The 25,707-nt window shown below is 34.9% G+C and overlaps 1 protein-coding gene across 1 annotated transcript in view; it reads left to right on the plus strand.

Moving 5' to 3' along the window:
• Nucleotides 1-25,707, plus strand: part of ZPBP (zona pellucida binding protein) — a gene marked incomplete at both ends in the record, with an annotated part of 85,387 nt that overhangs the window by 39,377 nt on the left and 20,303 nt on the right. Inside the window, 2 exons of the mRNA XM_079712001.1 lie at nt 6,467-6,543; nt 18,736-18,913. Coding sequence (XP_079568127.1) covers nt 6,467-6,543; nt 18,736-18,913 — 255 coding nt within the window. The remainder of the gene's footprint in view (nt 1-6,466; nt 6,544-18,735; nt 18,914-25,707) is intronic.

Below are 25,707 nucleotides of genomic sequence, written 5' to 3' on the forward strand. Positions count from 1 at the left end.
TGCTGCTGGAATAATTTTGTACTTCTATTATTGAGAGTATTTGCATTCAAATTGATATTAGCCCAGAGTTTTCTTTTCTTGTGATGTTATTGTCTGCCCTTGGTATAAGCATACTACTGGCTTCATGAAATGAGTTTTAAGAAGTGTCCCTTCCTCTTCTATTCTTTTGAAAGTGATGGAGAAAGATTTCTTTTAATAGTTAATGTTTGGTAGAGTTCACCACTGAAGCCATTGGGTCCAGGGTTTTCTTTATTGGAAGATCATTGATTACTGATTTGGTCTCTTTGTTACATTACTGTTCATATTTTGTGTTTCTTCTTGGGTCAGTTTAGATAATTTATATTTTCCACTATTTCATGTAGGTTATCTAATTTTTAGCATACTATTGTACATAATGTTCTTATAATCCTTTTTATTTTTGAAAGATAGATAGTAATGTCCTCTACTTTAAATTCTCCTTTATTCTTTGTCTAGATGTTTGTCTTTTGTCTAAAGTTAATATTGCTTTTCCAGCTTTCTTTTGATTCATGTTAGTATGGTATGTTTTCCTCCACCCCTTTACTTTTAGTCTATCAGTATCTTTATGTTTAAAGTGGGTCTCTTGTAGATGAGATATAATTAGATCTTTAAAAATTCATTCAGACAGTCTCTGTCTTTTAATTGGTGAATTTAAACCATTGACTTTAAAAATGATTATTGGTGGAGTTGGATTAACATTTACCATATTTGTTACTGTTCTGTATTTGTTGCCCCTTTTCTTTGTTTCTTTTTCCTCTTCTACTTTTTTGCCTTCTCTAGTTTTAATCAAGGATTTATATGACTCAATTTGTTTCTCTTAAAATATCAATTATAATTTGTTTTTTACTTTAAGTGTTTGCCCTGTAGTTTGCAGTACACCTTTATGACTAATCCAAGTCTACTTTCAAATAATGCTGTACCATTTCATGGGTAGTACAAGTACTTTACAGTAGAATTCCCAAATTTGTCCTCTCTTCCCTTATAAAAATGCAGTAATTTATTTTACTCATTCATAAGCTTTTTTTTTTTTGTGGTACGTGGGCCTCTCCTGTTGTGGAGCACAGGCTCTGGACATGCAGGCTCAGCCGCCATGGCTCACAGGCCCAGCCGCTCTGCGGCTGTGGGATCCTCCCAGACCGGGGCACAAACTCGTGTCCCCTGCATCAGCAGGAGGACTCTCAACCACTGCACCACCAGGGAAGCCCCCATCCATAAGCTTTTGAACAAGCTATTGTCAGGTCAGTTAAGAATAAGAAAAATAGATTTACTATTACCTTCTTTTATTCCTTCTCTAGTGCCCTTCCTTTATTTAGATCCAAGTTGTGGACACGTATTGTTTTCCTTCTTTATGAAGAACTTCTTTTAATGTTTCTTATAAGTCTGGGTTTCTGGTGACAGATTCTCTCAATTTTTGTTTTTCTGAGAAAGTCTTTGTTTTTATTTCAGTTTTGAAGAATAATTTCACGGAATTCCGTATTTTAGTTTGGTGACGTTTTTTTCTTTCAATACTGTGTTTAAAATCATTCACACTATTCTCTTGCTTGCATGGCTTCTGAGGAGAAGTCTGATTTAATTCTTTTATTTTTAATTTTTTTCCATTTTCTTATTGTGGTAAAATACACATACATAAAATTAATCTTAACCATTTCAAGTATACAGTTACATAGTATTAAATACATTCATATCTAACTGTTATCATCATTTACCTCCAAAACACTTTCATTGTGGGAAGCTGATATTCTGTTTCTACTAAAGAATAAGTTGTTCTTTTCCCTGCAGCTCCTAGCATCTACCCTTCTACTTTCTATCTCTGTGATTTTAACTAAATATCTCATATAAGGGGAATCATACAGTAGTTTTCACTTAGCAAAATGTCCTGAAGGTTCATCCATGTTGTAACATATGGCAGGATTTTCTTCCTTTTTAAGAACTAATAATATTTCATTCTGTGTATATACAACATTTTGCTTCTCCATGAATGCATTGATGGCCACTTGTGTTGTTTTCAGTTCACTATTGTGAATAATGCTGCTTATAGGTGTACACATGTCTCTTTGAGACCCTGCGTTCAGTTCTTTTGGGTATATACTCAAAGGTGGATTTGCTAGATCATAATAGTAATTCTGTTTTTATTTTTATTTTTTGAGGAACTGCTACTATTTTTCCACAGTGGCTACAACATTTTACATTCCCGCCAACAGTGTACAAGAGTTCCAATTCACCACATTCTCACCAACACTAGTTATTTTCTTTTGTTTTCATAGTAACCATCCTAATGGGTGTTTGGTAGTGTCTCATTATAGTTTTGATTTGCATTTCCCTTAAAATTAGTTATGTTGAACATCTTTTCCTGAGCTTATTGTCCATTTGTACTTCTTCTTTGGGGAAATTCCTAGTCAAATTCATTACCCATTTAAAAAAAAATATATATATATATATATATTTATTTATTTGGCTGTTCTGGGTCTTAGTTGCAGCCTGCAGGTTCTTGGTTACAGCATGTGGGATCTAGTTCCCTGACCATGGATTGAACCCAGGCCCCTGCACTGGGAGCGTGGAGTCTTAACCACTGGACCACTGGGGAAGTCCCTCATTGCCCCCTTTTGTTGTTGTTGTTGTTGTTCATTGCCCATTTTTTAACCTGGTGGTTTGTTTTTTTTGGTATTGAGCTTTAGGAGTTCTCTACATATTCTGTATATTTATCCCTTATCAGATATGTGACTTGCAGATATTTCTGCACATTCTGTAAGTTGCCTTTTAACTCTATTGCTATTGTGTTTTGATGCACACTTTAAAAATTTTTTTTGATGAAGTCCACTTGTCTGTTTCTTCTTTTGTTTCTTGTACCTTTGGTGACATATCCAAGAAATCATTGCCAAATCCAATGAAGCTTTTGCCATAAGTTTTCCTCTAAGAATTTTGTAGTTTTATTTCTTACATTTAGGTTTTTGATCCATCTTGAGCTAATTTGCATGTATGGTGTTAGGTAAGAATCCAAATTCATCCTTTTGCATGTGGATATCCAGTTTTCCCAGTACCATTTATTGAAAAGGCTGTCCTTTCCCCATCGAATAGTGTTGACACTGTTGTCAAAAATCATTTGGCCATATATGTGAGGGCTTATTTCTGGGCTGTCTGTTAAATTAGTCAATATTTCTGTCTTTATGCCAGTAACACACTGTTTTGGTTACTGCAGCTTTGTAGTAAATTTTGAAATCAAGAATTTTGATTTTTAGCTTTATTCTTTTTTAAGATTTTATATAAAGTCCTAAGATTTTATATAAAGTCCCTTGTGATTCCACAGAGATTTTAGCGTGGATTTTTCTGTTTTGCAGAAAATGTAGTTGGGATTTTACTGTTGATTGCATTGAGTCTATAGATTGTTTTGTGTAGTGTTGACATTTTAACGATGTTCTGTTTTCCAGTGTATGAACATTGGATGCATTTCTATTTATTTATGTCTTCTTTAATTTCTTTCAACAATGGTTAAATTAATTGTAAGTTCATTCCTGAGTATTGTCTAAGTTAATTGATTGGTTAATTCCTCAGTACTTTATTCTTTTTGATGCCTTTGTAAATGGAATTGTTCCCATAATTTTCTTTTCAGGCTTTTCATTGTAGTGTATAGAAACGCAGCTGATTTTTGCGTTGACTTTGTATTGTGCAACTTTGCTGAATTTATTAGTTCTTAACAGTTTTATTTGTGGAATCTTACTGTCTGCATATGAGATCGTAGCATCTCTGAACAGAAGTAATTTTCCTGTTTCTTTTCCAATTTGGACGCCTCTTATTTCGCTTTCCTGCCACAACACACTGGCTACAACTTCCGTTACTGAGACGAAATGGCATAGTTGTATGTTGGCCCATCCCTGAATTCTGGCAATCAACCCCACTTGTGCATGGTGTATGGTCCTGTTAGTAAGACCCTGAGTTTGGTTTGTTAGTATTTTGTTGAGTTATTCATCATTGTTGATTAAGGATATGGGACTGTAGTGTCTTATGGTGTCTTTGTCTGGCTTTTGTGTCTGGGTAACGCTGGCCTCAGAGGATGAGTTTAGAAGTGTTACCTCCTCTTCACCTTGTTGGGAGTGTTTGAGAGGATTGGTATTAATTCTTCTAACTGTTGCTAGAACTCACCACTGAAGTCATCCAGTCCTGGGTTATGACTGTGTTGTTTAAGACCTCTATTTCCTTACTTACCTTCTATCTGACTCTTCTATCCACTATTGTGAGATATTGAAGTCTCCAAATGTTATTGTAGAAATGTATATTTCTCTTTTGAATGCTGTTAGTTTTTACTTCAAAACTTTTCATGGTCTGATATTAGGTATGTAAATGTTTATATTTACATTACATATTCTTGCTGTGTTAAACCTATTATTAGTATGTATTGTCCTTATTTGTCTCTTATACCCTTTCTTGATTTTAAGTCTATTTTATCTCTTATGAGTATAACAACTCTTGTTCTGTTTTGGTTACTATTTGCATGGAATATCTTTTTCCATCCTTTCATTTGCAATCTATTTTTGTTTTTGTATCTAAAGTGAGTCTCCTATAGACAGTACATAGTAGGATTATGTTTTTTTATTCATTCTCAAATCTCTCTCTTTTGACTTGAGAATTTAGTCCACTTATTTATTTATTTATTTGTTTATTTTTGGCTGTGTTGGGTCTTCATTGCTGCGTGCGAGCTTTCTCTAGTTGTGGCGAGCGGGGGCTACTACTCATTGGGTGTGTGGGCTTCTCACTGTGGTGGCCTCTCTTGCTGTGGAGCATGGGCTCTAGGCTTGCGGGCTTCAGTAGTTGGAGCACACAGGCTCAGTAGTTGTGGCACACGGGCTTAGTTGCTCCGTGGAATGTGGGATCTTCCCGGTCCAGGGCTTGAACCCATGTCCCCTACATTGGCAGGCAGATTCTTAACCACTGCGCTACCAGGGAAGTCCCCAATCCATTTACTTTTAAAATGATTATTGATAATGCAGAATTTACCTGTGTCATTTTGCTATTTGTTTTCTTTATGCTTTATAGCAGTTTTGTTCCTCATTTCTTTCATTATAGTCTTTTTTCTGTAGTTGACTTTTTTGTAGTTAAATGTTGAAATCTTTTTCATTTCCTTCTGTGTATATTCTATAGTTATTTTCTTTGTTGTTACCACGGGAATTACATTTCACATTCCTAAGTTTATAACACTCTAATCTGAATTTATTCCAACCTAACTTCTATACCATATGAAAACTCTCCTTAAACAGCTGTACCCCCACCTCTTTCAGTTGTTGATGACATAAACTTGCTACTTTATAAATTGTGTGCCCCAAAATATAAACTAATAATTATTTTAAATGAATTAGTCTCTTAATTTATATAGAAAACAAAGTGTGGAGTTACAAACCAAAGTTACAGTAATACTAGCCTTTAGACCAATTGTTTTTTCTTAAGTATATTAGACTCTTAAGTCATGTATAGAAAAATTGCTGTTACAATCCAATCTGACAGTAACAGCAGCTTCTGTCGTCCGTGTGCTTACCTTTGTTGAGGTCTTTATTTCTCTTCATGCAGCTTCACGTTACCTTCTAGTATCCTTTCACTTCACCTGCAGGACTCCCTGAGCAGTTCTTGCTGGGCAGGTCAGGTGGTCACAAACTCCCTCAGCTCTTGTTTAGTTAGGAAAGTCTTCATTTCTCTCTCACTCTTGAAGGGCAGTTTTGCAGGTTATAGGATTCTTTCCTTGCTCTTTCTTTTCTAGTACTTATCACTTTATCACAAAATATGTTTCTGTAATGATGACTGTTTATTGTTTTTATGTATTGTTGTTTATTCTCATTTTTTGCTTTAGAATATAATTTCCAAAGAGTCAGGGAGTTTGTAGGTTTTGGTCACTTATGTGTCTCAGACTCTTAGAATAACTCTTAGTATGTAATAGACTCTCAATAATTACTTACTGAATAAATAGGTACATGAATGCATGCATATATGACTATGTTCATCATTTTAGTTACCATGGCCACTACTGTAGTCCAACCTCATTCTCTTTTCAGTATTGTTATAATCATTTATCTCTTTGTAGAGATTAAGAATTGAGTTAGTCAAATGACTAACACTATATTATGTGGGTAGAGTTAAGTAGAATATTGAATGAGTAAACACATTTATACATACATATATATATATATGGTATAAAAGGCAAAATAATTCCATTGTTAAAAATTGTATGATGTCAATTGCCACATACTCTTAAGTTCACTGCAATAGGTTTTCCTGTGATTTATATAAGATACATTTTTATGTTAGGTTTTTGGATGAAAAGAGTGATTTAACATTTGGAAAATCGCTTAATTTTTTAGTGGAATAGAAATATTAGACACATGGTCTATTTTATATTTCAAAAGCCAATTTAAATATTGTGATATAGTAGTTTAGACCCATGATAAAAAATAAAATATTTTCTCAGTTTCATCTCTAGACACCGAAAAAGGACCCAAACCATGTGCAGACCATAGTTGTGAATCTTCCAAAAGACTATCTAAGGTATGTTATGCGAGGTGAGAAAAAAGAGGAAATGGTGAACATGCCCAGGGTGTGAGTAAGCATCTTAGCTATTTATAGAACACACCACCACCACCCCCAACACACACACTTAGGGAATTCAACAATAAAAATAAAACTTCATCAAATAACATCAAATAATAAATGACAAGGATTTAGTGGAGTTAATATTTTTATGAAATGCTTTGAAATTTAGCATTTTGTAACTGATTGTATTAGGAAATAGGATTTTCCCATTTATATGGCCTTGTTTGCTATTGTAAATTAATTTATAACTAATAATCCAGAAGAATTCTCTCCATGTTACTGTTATTAATCCTAAATAATAAATTTGATCTATACTGTTTATTAACTGTTTGCACGTTGCTCTATTCTCAGCATCTTGTATCTATGCTTAGGGTGAAAATTATGCTGTAACTTCCAGCAGCAATTTAATTTAGTTTTCTCTTTTACATTATACTTAACATATTATTCTTGTTCAGTAAATTTATGGCAGGTTTCCCTACTTCAGATTACTCTTCAATGACCCTGAACATTTTATTAAAAATAATATTTTAAAATATTTGGAATACAATGTAATTTACATTTGATGATTGTGAAAAGTTTCTGTTAAAATCATAAGTAATGCATATTTATAGGTCAGTATCCATTACTTTTGCCTAGTGAAATTGACAGGGGGATGATTTCTTAATTTGTACTCACAAAGCCTCCTGAAATGTAGCTTAAATCATCTATTTATACATAACCAGATATTTCCACTTAAAAAACTTCTGTAGGGGTTACCTCTCATCCCAGGGATATATTTTTTCCTTTACTTTTGAAATAGGAGTTAAATTTTAGGGCATTGAGTACAGAAAGCAATCTTATTTTTCTAATTCTGTTTCTTAATCCATGAGTACTATTTTAATTATTATTTAGTATACCCCACAAATTTTGTTAATATTTTGTTGAAATTTAAAATTTTCAAAATACTTTTTTTAATATGTCTTGAGATATCTTCTTTGACCCATGTGTTAGAAGTGTGTTGTTTAATCTCCATTGATTTCTGTTTAATTACATTATGATCTGAGAGCAGACATTGTATGATTTCTGTTCTTGTTAATTTGTTAAAGTGTGTGCTGTGGTGGAGAATATTGTCTGTCATGGTGAATGTTCCATTTGAGCTTGAGGAGAATGTGTGTTCTCCTGATGTTGTATGACTCAGTCTATAGACATCAGTTATAACAGGTGATTCATGGTGGTGTTGAGTTCAACTATGTCCTTAGAATTCCTTCTTTTTGTGGCTGTGTAAAATTCCATTATATGTATAGGCCACAGTTTTTTATATATCCTTTCAACCACAGATGGACTTTTAGGTTGCTTTTTTGTCTTGGCTACTGTGAATAGTGAACATGGGAGTGTAGATATCTCTTTGAGATCCTGATTTCAGTTACTTTGGATATATACCTAGAAATGGAATTGCTAGCTCATATGGTAATTCTATTTTTAATTTTTTGTGGACCTTCCATACTGTTTTCCATAGTGACTACATCAATTTACATTTATTCCAATAAAGTATAAGGATTCCCTTTTCTGTATATCCTTACCAACACTTTCTGTCTTTTGTTTTTCTGATAATTGTCATTCTGACATGTGTGATGTGATAGTGCATTGCGGTTTTTATTGCATCTTCCTGATGGTTAGTTCTGTTAAGAATCTTCTCATATACCTGCTGATTGTTTGTATGTCTTCTTTGGAGAAATGTCTCTTCAGTTCCTTTGCCTATTTTAAAATTCAGATCATTTGATTATTATTATTATTTTGCTATTGAGTTTTATGTCTTCCTTATATATTTTGGAAATTAACCCTTTATCTGATACAAAGTTTACAAATACACTCCCATTTCACAGGTTGCCTTGTTGTTTTCTTGCTCATTTCCTTTTCTGTTCAGAAACTTTTTAGTTTGAGGTAATCCCATTTGTCTGTTTTTGCCTTTGTTGCCTGTGTTTTTTGGTGTCATATCCAAGTTTTCATTGCTAAGGCCAGTGTCAGACTTTTTTTCTCGATATTTTCTTCCAGATATTTTACAGTTTCATGCCTTACATTTAAACCTTTAATATATTTTGAATTGATTTTTGTGTAAGGTAGAAGGGTCCGATTGCATTCTTTTCATCTGAAAAATTTGTTTGCCCAACACCATTTATTGAAGAGACTATCCTTTCCCCATTGTGTATTCTTGGCTCTCTTGTGTAAGACCAGTTGACAGTATATGTGTGGGTTTATTTCTGGATACTCCATTCTGTTTCACTGGACAATATATCTGTTTTTATGCCAATACCATACAGTTTTGATCAGTATAGCTTTGGAATGTAATTTGAAATCAGGACATGTGATGACTCCAGCTTTGTTCATCTTGCTCAAAATTGCTTTGTCTGGGATATTTTGTAGTTCCAGATGAATTTTAGGGTTTTGTTTTTTTTTGTTTGTTTCTGGAAAAAATGCCATTGGGATTTGGAAGCAAATTGCCATCAATGTCTAAATCCCTCTAGGTATCCTGGACACTTTCACAATAGTCTTCCATCTGAATGTAGGGTCTTTACATTTATTTATTAAAAAAAAATTCTCTCATCAATGTTTTTTAGTTTTTAGTGTACACATCTCTCATCTTCCTACTTAATTTTACTTCTAAGTATTTTATTCTTCTTGTGCTCATGTAAATGGAATTATTTTCTTGATAGCCTTTTTAGATAGTTTCTTGCTAGTGTGTAGAAATACAACGATTTTTTAATGTTGATTTTGTATCATGCAGCTTTACTGAATTTGCTTATTCTAAGAGTTTTTTTAGAGTCTTTAGGGTTTTCTGCATATATGAGCATTTCATCTGAAAACAGATGATTTTACTTCTTCGTTTCAGATTTGGATGATTTTTATTTGTTTTTCTTTTCTAATCACTCTCTTTAGGACTTTCATACTATATTGAATAGAAGTAGCAAGACTGGGCATCTTTTCTTTGCACAGGTCTTAGAGAAAAGGTTTTCAGTTTTTCACTTTTGAATGTGCTGCTAGCTGTGGAATTTTTCTATATGGACTTAATTATATATTTGGCAAGTTCCTAACATTCTGACTTTATTGAGAAGTTTCATTATGAATGGATGTGAAATCATACTTTTCTACATCTATTGTGATAATCATATGATTTTTATTTTTCATTCTGTTAATGATTGATTTGTGTATGTTGAAACATCCTTGCATCCCAAAGATGCATCCCACTTGGTCATGGTGTATAATTCTCTTAGTATGTTGTTGAATTTGGTTTGCTAGTGTTTAGTTGAGGATTCTTATATGTATGTTAATCAGGTATATGATCTTATAAATTTTATTTTCTTTTGGTGTCTTTGTCTGGTTTTGGTATCAGAGTGGTACTGGCCTCACAAAATGAGTTTGGAAGTGTTCCCTCTTCTATTTTTTTGACTGAAGTTTAAGAAGTTCTGTTATTAATTCTTCTTTAAATATATGGTAGAATTCATCTATGTTGACAACTGGTCCTGGAGCTTTCCTTGCTAGAAGGTTTTTGATAACTGATTCAGTCTTCTTGTTTATTATTGGTCTGTTCATGTTTTCTGTCTTTTTCTTATTTCTGAATTCAGCCTCTATATTTTGTATGTTTATAGGAATTTGCCATATATTCTAACTTATTCAATTTGTTGGCATATAGTTTTTCATAATAGTCCTCTTTTATGATTTATGAAAGAAAATATTTATGAAAGAAAATCATCTTTTCTCTTTCTGTGGCATCAGTTGTAATTTCTCCTCTTTCATTTCTGATTTTATTTTTTCTGATTTTATTTAAGTCTTCTTTCTTTTTTTCTTTGTTAGTCTTGCTCATTGTTTGTCTTCTTAGTTTATCTTTAAAAAAAACAGTCCTTAGTTTCATCATTGTTCTATTTTTGTGTTTTCTACTTCATTTATTTCTGCTGTAGTGTTTATTCCTTCTTTACTTCACCTAACTTTGGGTTTAATTTGTCTTTCTTTTTCTAGTTTCTTGAGGTGTAATGTTGGATGTTTATTTGATATTTTTCTTTTTTTCTAACGTAGGCTTTTTATTGCTATAAATTTACCTCATAGTACTGCTTTTTCTGCATCTCATAAATTTAGTATTTTGTGTCTTTGTTTACGTTTGTCTCATGATATTTTCTTGTCTTCTTTGACTCAGTGGTCCCAGGATGTGTTGTTTAAATTCCACATATTTGTGAGTTGTTTCATTTTCCTTCTGTTACTGATTTCTAGGTCCACTTCATTGTGGTTGGAGGATATACTTGGTGTGAGCTTAATATTTTTATATTTGTAAAGACATGTTTTGTGACCCATCCTAGAGAATGTTTGTATACACTTGAGAAGAATCCATTTTCTTTTGCTGTTGCATGGAACATCCTGTGGATCTGTTAAGTTCATTTGGTCTGTTGTGTTGTTCACGTCTGGTAGTTCCTTATTGATTTGCTGTCTGAATGTTCTATCCACTATTTAAATTGGAGTATTGAAATCTCCTACTATTATTGTATTGATGTCTATTCTTCCTTTCAGCTCTGTCAGTGTTTGCTTTATATATTTATATACTCTGATGTTGGGTGTATATATATGCTCTATCTTCCTGTTGAATTGATTCCTTAATCATTAAATAATGACCTTTTTTGTTTCTTATTACAATTTTTTATTATTTCAAGGTGATTTTTTTGGATATATGTACATCCATCCTTGCTCTGTTTGGTTGTCAATCTGCATGGGATCTTTTTCCATGTTTCACTTTCAGCTTATAAGTGTCCTTAAATCTACAGTTAATCTCTTGTAGACAGCATATAGTTGGATGATCTTGTTTTGTCCATTAAGCCATGTCCTGTTTTTTACAGGGGAGTTTAATCTATTTACATTTAAAGTTTTTATTGATAGGTAAGGGCCTACTATTGTCACTTTGTTAATTATTTTCTGTATGTTTGTAGTTCTTTTGTTCCTTTCTTCCAATGTTGCTGTCGTCCTTTGTTACTTGACTTTTTTGTGCATTGATACACTTTGATTCATTTCTCTTTTTTAAAGATATTTTCTTTTTGGTTATCATGAAGCTTACATATAAATCTTATAACAGTCTACTTTAAGCTGATAACTTAGTTCATATGCAAGTCTATATTGCATATGAATTGCATATGAAAGTCTGTACTTATACTCTCCTCTGCACAGTATGTTATCGATGTCACAAGTTACATCTTTCGTATTGTACATCTAATTACAGATTTTTATACTTATATTTTTTATACTTTTGTCTGTAACTTTTATACTGGTTTAAAATGTCATTTATGTATCACCCTTACAGTATTACCTTAGTCTGTATTTGCTGTGAGATTTATACTTTTTAATGTTGCTGTTAAGTGTTCTTTCATTTCATTTCATTTGATGAACTCTCTTTAGCAATTCTCGTAAGGCAGTTCACTCACCTGGGCAGAGCACTGAGATGCTGGGACTTCTAATGCTGTTGAACTCTTTCAGTTTTTGTTTTTCTGGGAAACTCTTCATCTTTCCTTCATTTTCAAAGGACAGTTTGACAGGTATAGTATTCCTGGTTCATAGTTTCGTTTCTTTGTTTCTGCACTTTGGATGTATCATTATGTACTCTCCTAGCCTGAAAGGTTTGTGCCAAGACATCCACTGACTTCTAATCACTGATAGTATTATTTGTGTGTGGGGGTACCCTTTATTTGATGAATTGCTTTTCTCTGGCCACTTTCATAGTTCTGTCTTTGTGAATATTGTCAAATTAATAACAATGTTTCTTGGTGTAGTTCCCTTTAGTACAACATATTTGGTATTCTTTAAGGTTTATGAATCTGTATGCCCGTTCCCTCTGCAGATTTAGAACGTTCTTTGGTATTATTTCTTTAAATAAGCTTTCTAGTCCTTTCTCTTTCTCTTCTTAAGGGAACTCCATAGTGCATGTATTGATTTAGGTAATGATATCAAATAAGTATCATAGGATTTCTTCACTCTTTTTTTTCTTTTTGTTTCTCTGACTGGATAATTACGAATGATCTGTCTTTTAATTCATTGATTCTTTTCTATGCTTGATTGAGTCAACCTTTGAAGCTCTATTGAATTTTTAAGTCCAATCACTGTATTTTTCAAACTAGAATTTCTGTTCGCTTCTTCTTTATGGTTTGTATCTCTTTGTTGTACTTCTTGGTTTTTGTGTGTATGTATGTGTGTGTGTGTGTGTGTGCACATGCACGCACGTGTGCACATTATTTTCTTGATTTTGTCTGTTTTCTTGTAGTTTACTGAGTTTCTTTAAGATTATATTGAATTATTTTTAGGCGATTCATAGATCTTCATAACTTTGGCCTTTGTAGCTGGTTATTGGAGCTTTTTTTGTTGTTCTTTCATGGTGTCATGTTTTATTGATTCTTTGTGATCCTGGTATGCTGGAATTGGTGCCTGTGCTTTTAAAGAAAAGTTTCCTCTTCCAATCTTTATGGTCTGGCTTCAGGAGAGAATGACCTTTACCAGACTAGAGTTTCTAGGAGTCTCTCATACCTTTCTAATGGCTACACCTCCTCAAGTCTTGCTTTTTCCTGGGGTGGATGTCTTAGAATTATTTCTTCTCTCAATCCTACAGAGCCATGTCAGGTTATGAGAGTCACATCAGGTGCTAAGAGCAAACCACTCCTTTTTCCTGAGGGCAGTGCCTGAAATGCCACGGCTTTTTATGCATCTTCCATTTCTCTCCCTCCCTCTAAAGGGGATATCTTGGAGTTTGCTCCTTCACTGTAGTCTGCAGAGTCATGCCAAGTGCCCCAAGAGTCACCTTTCTCTTTTCCCCAGGGCAGTGCCCTTGATTCTGAGCCATGGGTTGCAAGCTCCATCTCCCTTCCTCTCTCCTGAAGGAACAGTCTCAGGGTTGTGCGCCTTCACCAAATTTTGCAGAGTTTAACTTGCTGCAGGCTTCCATACTGCCTGCTTAGATCTGTGTGCCAGCTGTCAGGGCATACATGCCAGGTGCTGTGAGTTTCCACACCTTTTCTTTGTTCTCAGCTTTCTCTAAATGATTCGGCCATGCTAATTTCCTCAGAGTTCTAGGTGCAGTAAGAGAGAAGTAGACCTACAGAAGGAGTCCGCATGGGAAGTGACCCCAAGCTTGGGAAAGCCAAACCTTCACGTTGCATTTTGCTTCCCCTGAGGGAGAAGTTGTGGTCTAGAGGGATCTCTCTGGGTGCTCAGTTTTGGTGACCTGGGAAAGTGGTGATGTAGTCAAAGTGAAACAGTTTCTCCTACCATTTTCAGTGTGTCTGATCTTGGGTTTTGTGGTCCATGGGGGTGCTGGAACGTTTCTACTATATCCAGGAGTTCTTAAAAAGTATTTTGATCCCTGAATCGTTGTCAAATCAGTGTTTTTGTGCAGTGAAGACTGGCATCTCCTATTCTGCTGTGTGGCTGACAGCATTCCTTTTGGATATAGTTAACAATCCAGCTAACAAATCAAGTTAATAATCCCTGCCTCTTAATTAGAATATTTAGACCAATTACATTTAATTTAATTATCAAAGATTTGGATTTAAATCCACCGTTTTTCCATTTTTTTCTATTTGTCCCATCTCTTGTAACTTTTTCCTTTTATTCTTTCTTTTGGATGATTGTGCCTTTTAAAGAACGATACTGTTTTATAGTCTTGTTCATTGCTTTATTGTTTTCAAATCATACTGCTGCTTTATGTGGATGGGTTTTTATCATTCTATTATATATCATTTAACCTGGTTTTCTATTCTTCTGGTTTTGCTCCTTCCCTATCTTTGGATTGATTAAACTTTTTTTGAACTGACTTTTTTCTTGTTATATTTTTTTCACTCTTTTTCTGGATTTGTTTCAAATTTTAACATATTCTTCTGGATTTGTTTCTGGATTTGTTTCAAATTTTAACATATTCTTCATAGCAGAACCAAAGCTTACTTAGTTTATAGTACCTTCCAAAAAAGTACAAAAGCCTTAAAGACCTTTAACTCTTACGACCTGTTTTCATCTTTCAAGGTTTTGTTTTCAGTATTCTAGTTTTTTTTTGATTTTTCACTTATTATTAAGATTGTTTCAGAATGTCAGTGTCTGTTTAGATTTACCCACAGTTTTATCCATTTCTTTGCTTACGATTTCTTCTTGCCTCTCAGTCTTTCCTTATCATGTATTTTTCCTTCTTCCTATATTTATTGTTCCACTGAAATCTGAGGATTCATTACTTTGATCAGTTCTGGAAATTTTTTCTGCCAGAACACCTTTGAAAATTACCTGTTGCCCCATTTGCTTTCCTTGAACTCCCATTTAGTATGTTTCAGGTTATCTCATTTATTTCTCCACCTCTCTCTTACTTTTTTTTTTCTTTTCTTAAATATGTTCTTCATTCTGAATAATTTCTTCAATTATTTATTGCATTTAATTGTTCTAGCTCCAGCAGGGCCTAATCTGATGTTCAGTCTGTCCACTGAGTTTTTAATTTCACTCCATTTTTTACTCCCTTCATTAATTGTAATTTAAGTAGGTAATTTTTCAAATATACTTTCTCTTTTATTGTGATATAAATTTCCACTTTTATGTCTTCATGTGTTCTAAGGATACTTCATATCATTTTTTGCTATTTTAGGTCACTGGAGCTCCATTATCTGAATTTCTTGATGGTCTAATTTGGCAGTTTGCTGACCCCACTGTTGTTTCTTAGTTCATCCTCTGCTTCATAACTCTGGCTGATAAGACATGTTTGTCAGTCCTTTATCAGTAGATGTAGCCCCTTTGGCTTAGGTTGTGTGTGTTTTTCTGTAAAGTTACTACGTTTGCTTTTGCCTAATGTTCCATGGTTGTTCTCAATCAAAGCCAAATTTTTATGTTCATTTCTGACTTGGGGATCTTGTACCACACAGAAAGTACAACAAAACCCCACACCCACTTTGACAGCAAACCATGGTGTAGGAATTCACAGAGGAGTTTGCTTTCCCCCATCCCTCCACTCCATCACCCCCTCCTGCTGCCCCTCCCTACCCGATTGAGAGGCTTTCTTGTTATTTCCCTTTTGTAACTGAACTTCTTTTCCTGCTCCACTGTTTTACTTAGAGTCTTTCTTGGTTGTTTATTTTGTTTGTTTTTAACAGCATTAAGCCTTTTTTCCTTAGCTCTTTTGTTTGTTAAATTATAACACTCTGGAATACTCAGATTGACATGAAATGAAATAGGGGCTCAGCTAATATTAGCTTTGTAATTTTCATTTTTAGCAACTTTCTCTCTTTCTTTCTGTCTCTCCCTGTCTTCCTTTTTTCCTTTCTACTTTTTTTTCCTCTCTTATTGTTGAAATATAGGTACACAATATCTTTGCTGTGTTATGTTCAGTTAGGTGATTTTTAGCAGGGTGATTTTTCAGGCTATCTAGTGCACCATATGGTTGGAAATGTGAAATCTTTTTCTGTATTTTTAAATGTCATTTCTCTCCTCTCACTCCTATCTTTTCTGCTTTCTTTTTTTCAATTAGAAATATACTACTTTAAAAAACTTTAATATGACAGTTTAAATCTCTAATAATTTCAAAACCTAAATTATAATTTATCTTTAATCTTTCTTCTAAAAAATCTGGTTTTCTAATACAGGTTTCATTTCTTGTGGAGCAACTACCATTTCAGTGACAATGCTGAGTGAAGAGTCGATTCTTTTGTCTTTTGCTTCAGGACTGAAGTAGACTACATTACAAAGTTAAATTTTTCTTTATTCTAAAGTTCTTGGATTCATTATGCTTCTTAGGAGTAGATTCCAACTTTCATAGAATTCAAACTATTATATAACCCTTTACTTTCTTCCTCTTCCCTTTGGCTCTGCTTTGAAACTGAGCTTTATCTCATAGTTCTCTGACTGTTTTACTGATATGAGTGAGTGTACATCATCCATGTTGGTGTTCCTACCATCAGAGGGACAACTTTGTGTTTTTGTTTTAAACTTTTTCGACAGTTCTTCATTGGGACATTGTCCTGTAAGATCTGGACACCCTACCTCTCATTTGCTCACTAAGCACCGAGATCACCAGTCTTTTCTATGCAAATTCACAATTCTTTCCATTTCATCCAAGATACTGTAAGCCTCTCCTTTTTTCTTTTTTTTTTTTTTGGTTGTTTTTGGCTTTTTAATTCCAGCCCCATTTGATGACTATAATCATTTTCCAAAGAGATTCCCCAAATATACGTGTTAACCAAAGGTTTCCAACGGACTCTATCTTAAAACTGTATTGTCCATAACACCTGGTACATAATGAATTCTCGCCTCATGGATACTGGAGCTCCAATTCAACTCTGGTCGTGTATAATGTATGACACTTTTTGCCTATCCTAGGACTCCCATCGCTTGCTGGACTAATGTAGAGCACATATTAAGCCTTTCTAGTCGCCTTTTTCAGTACCTAATGTGGCATGATCAGTTGAGCAGATTATGGTATTTAAAGTAAGCCGTTCAGCTTCTCCATGCAGAAGTTTATATAGTTTACAAACTGCTTATTGTTGAAGTGGTAATGATTTCTTGTTCTAGTCTTGTAATCAATAACCAATAATTATAGAACATATTCCTTCCATATATACTTAATAATTCTATAAAATTTGTGGGGGGTGGGTGAAGGGAGGAGTAGCTTGGGCCAGGCAATCTGATGTTTATTCAGTTGTATTAATTCTTTGTATCTTAAACCAGGTGATTAATCTATGAAGAATTTCTATAATTATGATTTTTTCTTATGTCATCCAAATTTGTCCAAAAATTTTTACTTTAAAATCTTTAATCTTTACCCAAGGCAGAGAATTCTTCAGTTTCACACTTTCTTTGGTACAAATAATTAACCCCATGTCAACCATCAACATACTCATTATTTAAAAAAAAATTAGTCAATGATTCAAATAATTTCTTACCTTCTTTCCATTTTTATCAAATAAGAGATTTATCCTCATTCTGCTTCCTAGAAAGAAAACAGGAAACAAGAATCTGATTTACATGATAATTTTTGTTCTTGTCAGGTTTTGGGAGGTATAGTTTCATTGTTTTTTTTTTTTTTTCTTTTTTTTTCCTGCTTAGGGTGTCAGGAAGCCAAGTGATTCTGATCATGTCTCCTGATACTTTTATTTTAGTCTTGCATTTAAATGTAGTTAATTGGATACCGTATTTGTAGCTAATTAATTCATAAGCACTTCCTTAACCAAAATTGTAAACAGCAGCAAATTTGACAGAATTTATTAGATGTAGAAGAAAACCATTTAGACTGTAAAAATATAGTAATTCAGTAATAGAATGAGTTGAATGCAGTATATTGAAAAACATTTTTACATTTATTTATAGAAATTTTCATCAGAGGGATGTAATTTGTAAGGTATCTGGAGAAGTCAGTCGATTGAGATGCACCATTAGTGGTTATAGATGAGCATGATTTCATTTACCCCTGCTTCTGACTGCATGAGAGGTGCAGGTGAGCATAGGAGAACTGAGCAGAACTAACTAGCTTGTAGAGGGTGTGAACTCATGACCATACCTCATGCTTTACCAGGTAAGGCTTGCCAGCCACTGAAAAGTATAAGCCTCTTGTTACTTTTCGGAGTCAAGCCAGAATAATTACTACAAGTAAAAAGGTAATTAATTATAGATCAGAATTAGGCCTTAATTATTTTGTAAATTTGATTTTTGAAACAGAGCTAGAAGTTTTAACATGTGCTGTATGCCATCTTTAAACCTAATTTTTCTTTATTTAAAGAGTGCAGCAGATGTCTCAGGGTATGCTTCTTAAAGATTCTTGAAGTATATATCTTTAAGAACATTTAATTGTTAGAGGACCCTTCTGAAAGTACATTTAATTTCAAAGAGCTCTCTTGTTTTTGCTCTTATGCCCATCCATATATTATTCAAAACCAAAGGGACCAAGAAGTTTGGTTATATATTGAAATATTTTCTTTGTGTTGTATATGGAAGTGCATTTAGAAATATTTGAGGTTTATAGGTGATATCTTTTCACTTTTACAGGTGTTATTTATATCCTGTGAATTCAAGAAAAAATAAGGACCTGGAGAATTTGTTTCCCCTGCTTCTAAATACATAAGCATCCTTATTTGTTCTAAAATTACATTTATGTGATAATTTTTTCATACTGTATTTCTATTTCAGGCTAAAAATCTCATAGAGAGATTTTTTGATCAACAAGTGGAAGTTCAGGGCAGACGTGCAGAGCCGTTGCCTGAGATATACTACATTGACGGTACTCTCCAAATGGTTTGGATTAATCGCTGCTTCCCAGGGTATGGAATGAATATCCTGAAACACCCAAAATGTCCTGAGTGCTGTGGTATGTAATGAACTATGATTTTATGGTTTATACATATGAAAACTCACTGTCTTCATCATGCCTAAGTGAATGTCTTTCACTTATTTTTACTATCATTTAGGTTTGAAGTAGTGTGTTTGAAAAGACTATGTCAATCTGAAGATTTAAAAGAAAAAGGCCAAATTAATTCTGGCCTTGTTTTAATACTAGAGTGAAGAGGGGTTTAGGTGTTAGGCAGTTGTCTGGGAGGAAGAACAAATACTAGTTATGAGACAACTACAGTGATTTATCTTTTTTTTTCTTTTTTTGATAATATGACTTGAAAAGTGTTTTATTATTAATTTTTTTACATCTTTATTGGAATATAACTGCTTTACAATGGTATGCTAGTTTCCACTCTATAACAAAGTGAATCAGTTATAAATATACATATGTTCCCATATATCTTCCCACTCCCTCCCTCGCACCCTCCCTATCCCACCCCTCTAGGTGGTCACAAAGCACTGAGCTGATCTCCCTGTGCTATGCAGCTGCTTCCCACTAGTTATCTGTTTTACGTTTGGTAGTGTATATATGTCCATGCCACTCTCTCACTTTGTCACAGCTTACCCTTCCCCCTCCCCATATCCTCAAGTCCATTCCCTAGTAGGTCTATGTCTTTATTCCTGCCTTACCCCTAGGTTCTTCGTGACATTTTTTTTTTCTTAAATTCAATATATATGTTTCAGCATACGGTATTTGTCTTTCTCTTTCTGACTTACTTCACTCTGTATGACAGACTCCAGGTCCATCCACCTCATTACAAATAGCTCAATTTTGTTTCTTTTTATGCCTGAGTAATATTCCGTTGTGTATATGTGCCACATCTTCTTTATCCATTCATCTGATGATGGACACTTAGGTTGTTTCCATTTCCTGGCTATTGTAAATGGAGCTGCAATGAACATTTTGGTACATGACTCCTTTTGAATTATGGTTTTCTCAGGGTATATGCCCAGTAGTGGGATTGCTGGGCCGTGTGGTAGCTCTATGTTTAGTTTTTCAAGGAACCTCCATACTGTTCTCCATAGTGGCTGTACCAATTCACATTCCCACCAGCAGTGCAAGAGTGTTCCCTTTTCTCCACACCCTCTCGAACATTTATTGTTTCTAGATTTTTTGATGATGACCATTCTGATTGGTGTGAGATGATATCTCATTGTAGTTTTGATTTGCATTCCTCTAATGATTAATGATGTTGAGCATTCTTTCATGTGTTTGTTGGCAGTCTGTATATCTTCTTTGGAGAAATGTCTATTTAGGTCTTCTGCCCATTTTTGGATTGGGTTGTTTGTTTTTTTGTTATTGAGCTGCATGAGCTGCTTGTAAATTTTGGAGATTAATCCTTTGTCAGTTGCTTCATTTGCAAATATTTTCTCCCATTCTGAGGGTTGTCTTTTGGTCTTGTTTATGGTTTCCTTGGCTGTGCAAAAGCTTTGAAGTTTCAGTAGGTCCCATTTTTAAATTTTTTTTTTATTTCCATTTCTCTAGGAGGTGGGTCAAAAAGGATCTTGCTGTGATTTATGTCATAGAGTGTTCTGCCTATGTTTTCCTCTAAGAGTTTGATAGTTTCTGGCCTTACATTTAGGTCTTTAATCCATTTTGAGCTTATTTTTGTGTATGGTGTTAGGGAGTGATCTAATCTCATACTTTTACATGTACCTGTACAGTTTTCCCAGCACCACTTATTGAAGAGGCTGTCCTTTCTCCACTGTACATTCCTGCCTCCTTTATCAAAGGTAAGGTGACCATATGTGTGTGGGTTTATCTCTGGGCTTTCTATCCTGTTCCATTGATCTATATTTCTGTTTTTGTGTCAGTACCATACTGTCTTGATTACTGTAGCTTTGTAGTATAGTCTGAAGTGAGGGAGCCTGATTGCTTCAGCTCCATTTTTTGTTCTCAAGATTGCTTTGGCTATTCGGGGTCTTTTGTGTTTCCATACAAATTGTGAATTTTTTTGTTCTAGTTCTGTGAAAAATGCCAGTGGTGGTTTGATAAGGATTGCATTGAATCTGTAGATTGCTTTGGGTAGTAGAGTCAATTTCACAATGTTGATTCTTCCAATCCAAGAACATGGTATATCTCTCCATCTATTTGTATCATCTTTAATTTCTTTCATCAGTGTCTTATAATTTTCTGCATACAGGTCTTTTGTCTCCTTAGGTAGGTTTATTCCTAGATATTTTATTCTTTTTGTTGCAGTGGTAAATGGGAGTGTTTTCTTGATTTCACTTTCAGATTTTTCATCATTAGTATATAGGAATGCCAGAGATTTCTGTGCATTAATTTTGTATACTGCTACTTTACCAAATTCATTGATTAGCACTAGTAGTTTTCTGGTAGCATCTTTAGGATTCTCTATGTATAGTATCATGTCATCTGCAAACGGTGACAGCTTTACTTCTTCTGTTCCAATTTGGATTCCTTTTATTTCCTTTTCTTCTCTGATGGCTGTGGCTAAAACTTCCAAAACTAAGTTGAATAAGAGTGGTGAGAGTGGGCAACCTTGTGTTGTTCCTGATCTTAGTGGAAATGGTTTCAGTTTTTCACCATTGAGGACGATGTTGGCTGTGGGTTTGTCATATATGGCCTTTATTATGTTGAGGAAAGTTCCCTCTATGCCTACTTTCTGCAGGGTTTTTGTCATAAATGGGTGTTGAATTTTGTTGAAAGCTTTGTCTATATCTATTGAGATGACCATATGGTTTTTCTCCTTCAATTTATTAATATGGTGTATCACATTGATTGATTTGTGTATATTGAAGAATCCTTGAAGTCCTGGAGTAAACCCCACTTGATCATGGTGTATGATCCTTTTAATGTGCTGTTGGATTCTGTTTGCTAGTATTTTGTTGAGGATTTTTACATCTATGTTCATCAGTGATATTGGCCTTTAGTTTTCTTTCTTTGTGACATCCTTGTCTGGTTTTGGTATCAGGGTGATGGTGGCCTTGGAGAATGAGTTTGGGAGTGTTCCTCCCTCTGCTATATTTCGGAAGAGTTTGAGAAGGATAGGTGTTAGCTCTTCTCTAAATGTTTGATAGAATTCGCCTGTGAAGCCATCTGGTCCTGGGCTTTTGTTTGTTGGAAGATTTTAAATCACAATTTCAATTTCAGTGCTTGTGATTGGTCTGTTCATATTTTCTATTTCTTCCTGATTCAGTCTTGGCAGATTGTGCATTTCTAAGAATTTGTCCATTTCTTCCAGGTTGTCCATTTTATTGGCATAGAGTTGCTTGTAGCAACCTCTCATGATGTTTTGTATTTCTGCAGTGTCAGTTGTTACTTCTCCTTTTTCATTTCTAATTGTATTGATTTGATTCTTCTCCCTTTTTTTCTTGATGAGTCTGGCTAATGGTTTATCAATTTTGTTTATCTTCTCAAAGAACCAGCTTTTAGTTTTATTGATCTTTACTATTGCTTCCTTCATTTCTTTTTCATTTATTTCTGGTCTGATCTTTATGATTTCTTTCCTTCTGCTAACTTTGCGGTTTTTTTTTTCTTCTTTCTCTAATTACTTTAGGTGCAAGTTTAGGTTGTTTATTCGAGATGTTTCCTGTTTCTTAAGGTAGGATTGTATTGCTCTAACCTTCCCTCGTAGAACTGCTTTTGCTGCATCCCATATGTTTTGGGTCGTCGTGTCTCCATTGTCATTTGTTTCTAGGTATTTTTTGATTTCCTTTTTGATTTCTTTAGTGATCACTTTGTTATTAAGTAGTGTATTGTTTAGCCTCCATGTGTTTGTATTTTTTACAGATCTTTTCCTGTAATTGATATCTAGTCTTATAGCGTTGTGGTCGGAAAAGATACTTGATACAATTTCAATTTTCTTAAATTTACCAAGGCTTGATTTGTGACCCAAGATATGATCTATCCTGGAGAATGTTCCATGAGCATTTGAGAAAAATGTGTATTCTGTTGTTTTTGGATGGAATGTCCTATAAATATCAACTAAGTCCATCTTGTTTAATGTATCATTTAAAGCTTTTGTTTCCTTATTTATTTTCATTTTGGATGATCTGTCCATTGGTGAAAGTGGGGTGTTAAAGTCCCCTACTATGCATGTGTTACTGTCGATTTCCCCTTTTATGACTGTTAGTATTTGCCTTATGTATTGAGGTGCTCCTATGTTGGGTGCATAAATATTTACAATTGTTATATCTTCTTCTTGGATCGATCCCTTGATCATTATGTAGTGTCCTTCTTTGTCTCTTCTAATAGTCTTTATTTTAAAGTCTATTTTGTCTGATATGAGAATTGGTACTCCAGCTTTCTTTTGGTTTCTATTTGCATGGAATGTCTTTTTCCATCCCCTCACTTTCAGTCTGTATGTGTCTGTAGTGGGTCTCTTGTAGACAGCATATATATGGGTCTTGTTTTTGTATCCATTCAGCCAGTCTGTGTATTTTGGTGGGAGCATTTATTCCATTTACATTTAAGGTAATTATCGATATGTATGTTCCTATTCCCATTTTCTTAATTGTTTTGGTTTTGTCATTGTAGGTCTTTTCCTCCTCTTGTGTTTCTTGCCTAGAGAAGATCCTTCAGCATTTGTAGTAAAGCTGATTTGGTGGTGCTGAACTCTCTCAGCTTTTGCTTGTCTGTAAACGTTTTAATTTCTCCATCAAATCTGAATGAGATCCTTGCTGGGTAGAGTAATCTTGGTTGTACGTTTTTCTCCTTCAACACTTTAAATATATCCTGCCAGTCCCTTCTGGCTTGCAGAGTTTCTGCTGCAAGATCAGCTGTTAATCTTTTGGGGATTCCCTTGTGTGTTATTTGTTGTTTTTCCCTTGCTGCTTTTCATATGTTTTCTTTGTATTTAATTTTTGATAGTTTAATTAATATGTTGTCTTGGCGTGTTTCTCCTTGGATTTATTCTGTATGGGACTCTCTGTGCTTCCTGGACTTGATTAACTATTTCCTTTCCCATATTAGGGAAGTTTTCAACTATAATCTCTTTAAATATTTTCTCAGGCACTTCATTCTAGTCCATGGAAGTTCCATTATCCCCTGTTTCAGGCCTGTGGGTCTGACTTGGTGTGCCTCTGGACCCATTACTTTTCCATGGGAGTCATTCCTTTTTTATTCAAGGGTAGTGCATGTTTGCAGATGATAATTCTACCAGCCCATTTCCTGCTTGTAGAATTTTGGAAATCTAAAATATGTCTTTAATTTGATCCTGTCTCTGTTCCGTTTAGTCTAAGTTAGCAGTGGTTCTGCTGTAAAACATTCTTAAAAACCTTGCAGTGGTCTTCCCTCGTGGCGCAGTGGTTGAGAGTCCGCCTGCCAATGCAGGGGACATGGGTTCGTGCCCCGGTCCGGGAAGATCCCACATGCCGCGGAGCAGCTAGGCCCGTGAGCCATGGCCGCTGAGCCTGTGCGTCTGGAGCGTGTGCTCTGCAATGGGAGAGGCCACAGCAGTGAGAGGCCCGCATACCGCAAAAAACAAAAAGACCCTTGCAGTTCTCCTGTGTATGTCATGGGTATTCACATCATTAGTCAAGAGGGACACCTCTTGTGGAGGCACAGAAGTTTCCTGCAATTCCATATCTCAATTCCAGGTTTCTTCCAAGATGGTTGAGTGGACCTATGAATCACATACGTAGTCTTGGTATCAAAAGTTTGTCCAGCCATAGCATTACTCTCTAGATCTTGCTTTTTAACAGTGGACTTCCTGATTTTAGCATTCTTTGAAAACTGGATAGGTTTCTAATTACCAGATGATGGTTCCTTTTTGCTTAGCAGTGCTATCATCAATTTACCTCTTTCCTCCTGCATTTTACTATAAGCAGCAAGGCAAAGACAGAGTACACCTTTTATTTTGTTTTCTTTGTTGGGAAATGTTTTTTGTCTTTTAGTTTAGTTTTTTTTTTTTTTTTTTTTGCTAAAAATTTGATTTCTGTAATACATACGGCTATTCAGGTTTTTTTTTGGGGGGGGGTAATGTTTTGATAATTTGTGGCCATCAAGATATAAACTTCTGGGCTTCCCTGGTGGTGCAGTGGTTGAGAGTCTGCCTGCCGATGCAGGGGACACGGGTTCGTGCCCTGGACCGGGAAGATCCCACATGCTGCGGAGCGTCTGGGCCCGTGAGCCATGGCCGCTGGGCCTGCGTGTCCGGAGCCTGTGCTCCGCGGCGGGAGAGGCCACAGCAGTGAGAGGCCCGCGTACCACAAACAAACAAACAAACAAACAAGAAAGATATAAACTTCTCCCTAGCCTTAGTGGCACCTCACAAATTTCGACATGTTGTATTTTCATTTCCATTCACTTCATAATGTTCATTTCTCTTTGGATTTCTTCTTCAAGTAATTGGTTCTTTAGAATTGTGGTGTTTAATTTCCAGATGTTATGGGAATTTTCAGAGATCTTTCTTTCTTTCTTTTTTTTTTTTTTGGTACACGGGCCTCTCACTGTTGTGGCCTCTCCCGTTGCTCCGGATGCACAGGCTCAGCGGCCATGGCTCACAGGCCCAGCCGCTCCACGGCATGTAGGATCTTCCTGGTCCGGGACACGAACCCGTGTCCCCTGCATCAGCAGGCAGACTCTCAACCACTGCACCACCAGGGAAGCCCTGAGATCTTTCTTTTATTGAAACTTAATTTAATTCAGTTGTCAGAGAGAATATGTGTGATTTGAATACTTTTTAATTTACTGAAACATGTTTTATGCTATATCCTTCTGGTTATATTCATGCCCCTATCATTATGAGATATTTTTTGTTCCTTGTAATAATCTTTCCTCTGACTTCTGTTTTGTCTAATATTAAT

Source organism: Hyperoodon ampullatus, assembly GCF_949752795.1.
Source record: "Hyperoodon ampullatus genome assembly, chromosome: 9".
NCBI classification, from domain to species: Eukaryota; Metazoa; Chordata; class Mammalia; order Artiodactyla; family Ziphiidae; genus Hyperoodon; species Hyperoodon ampullatus.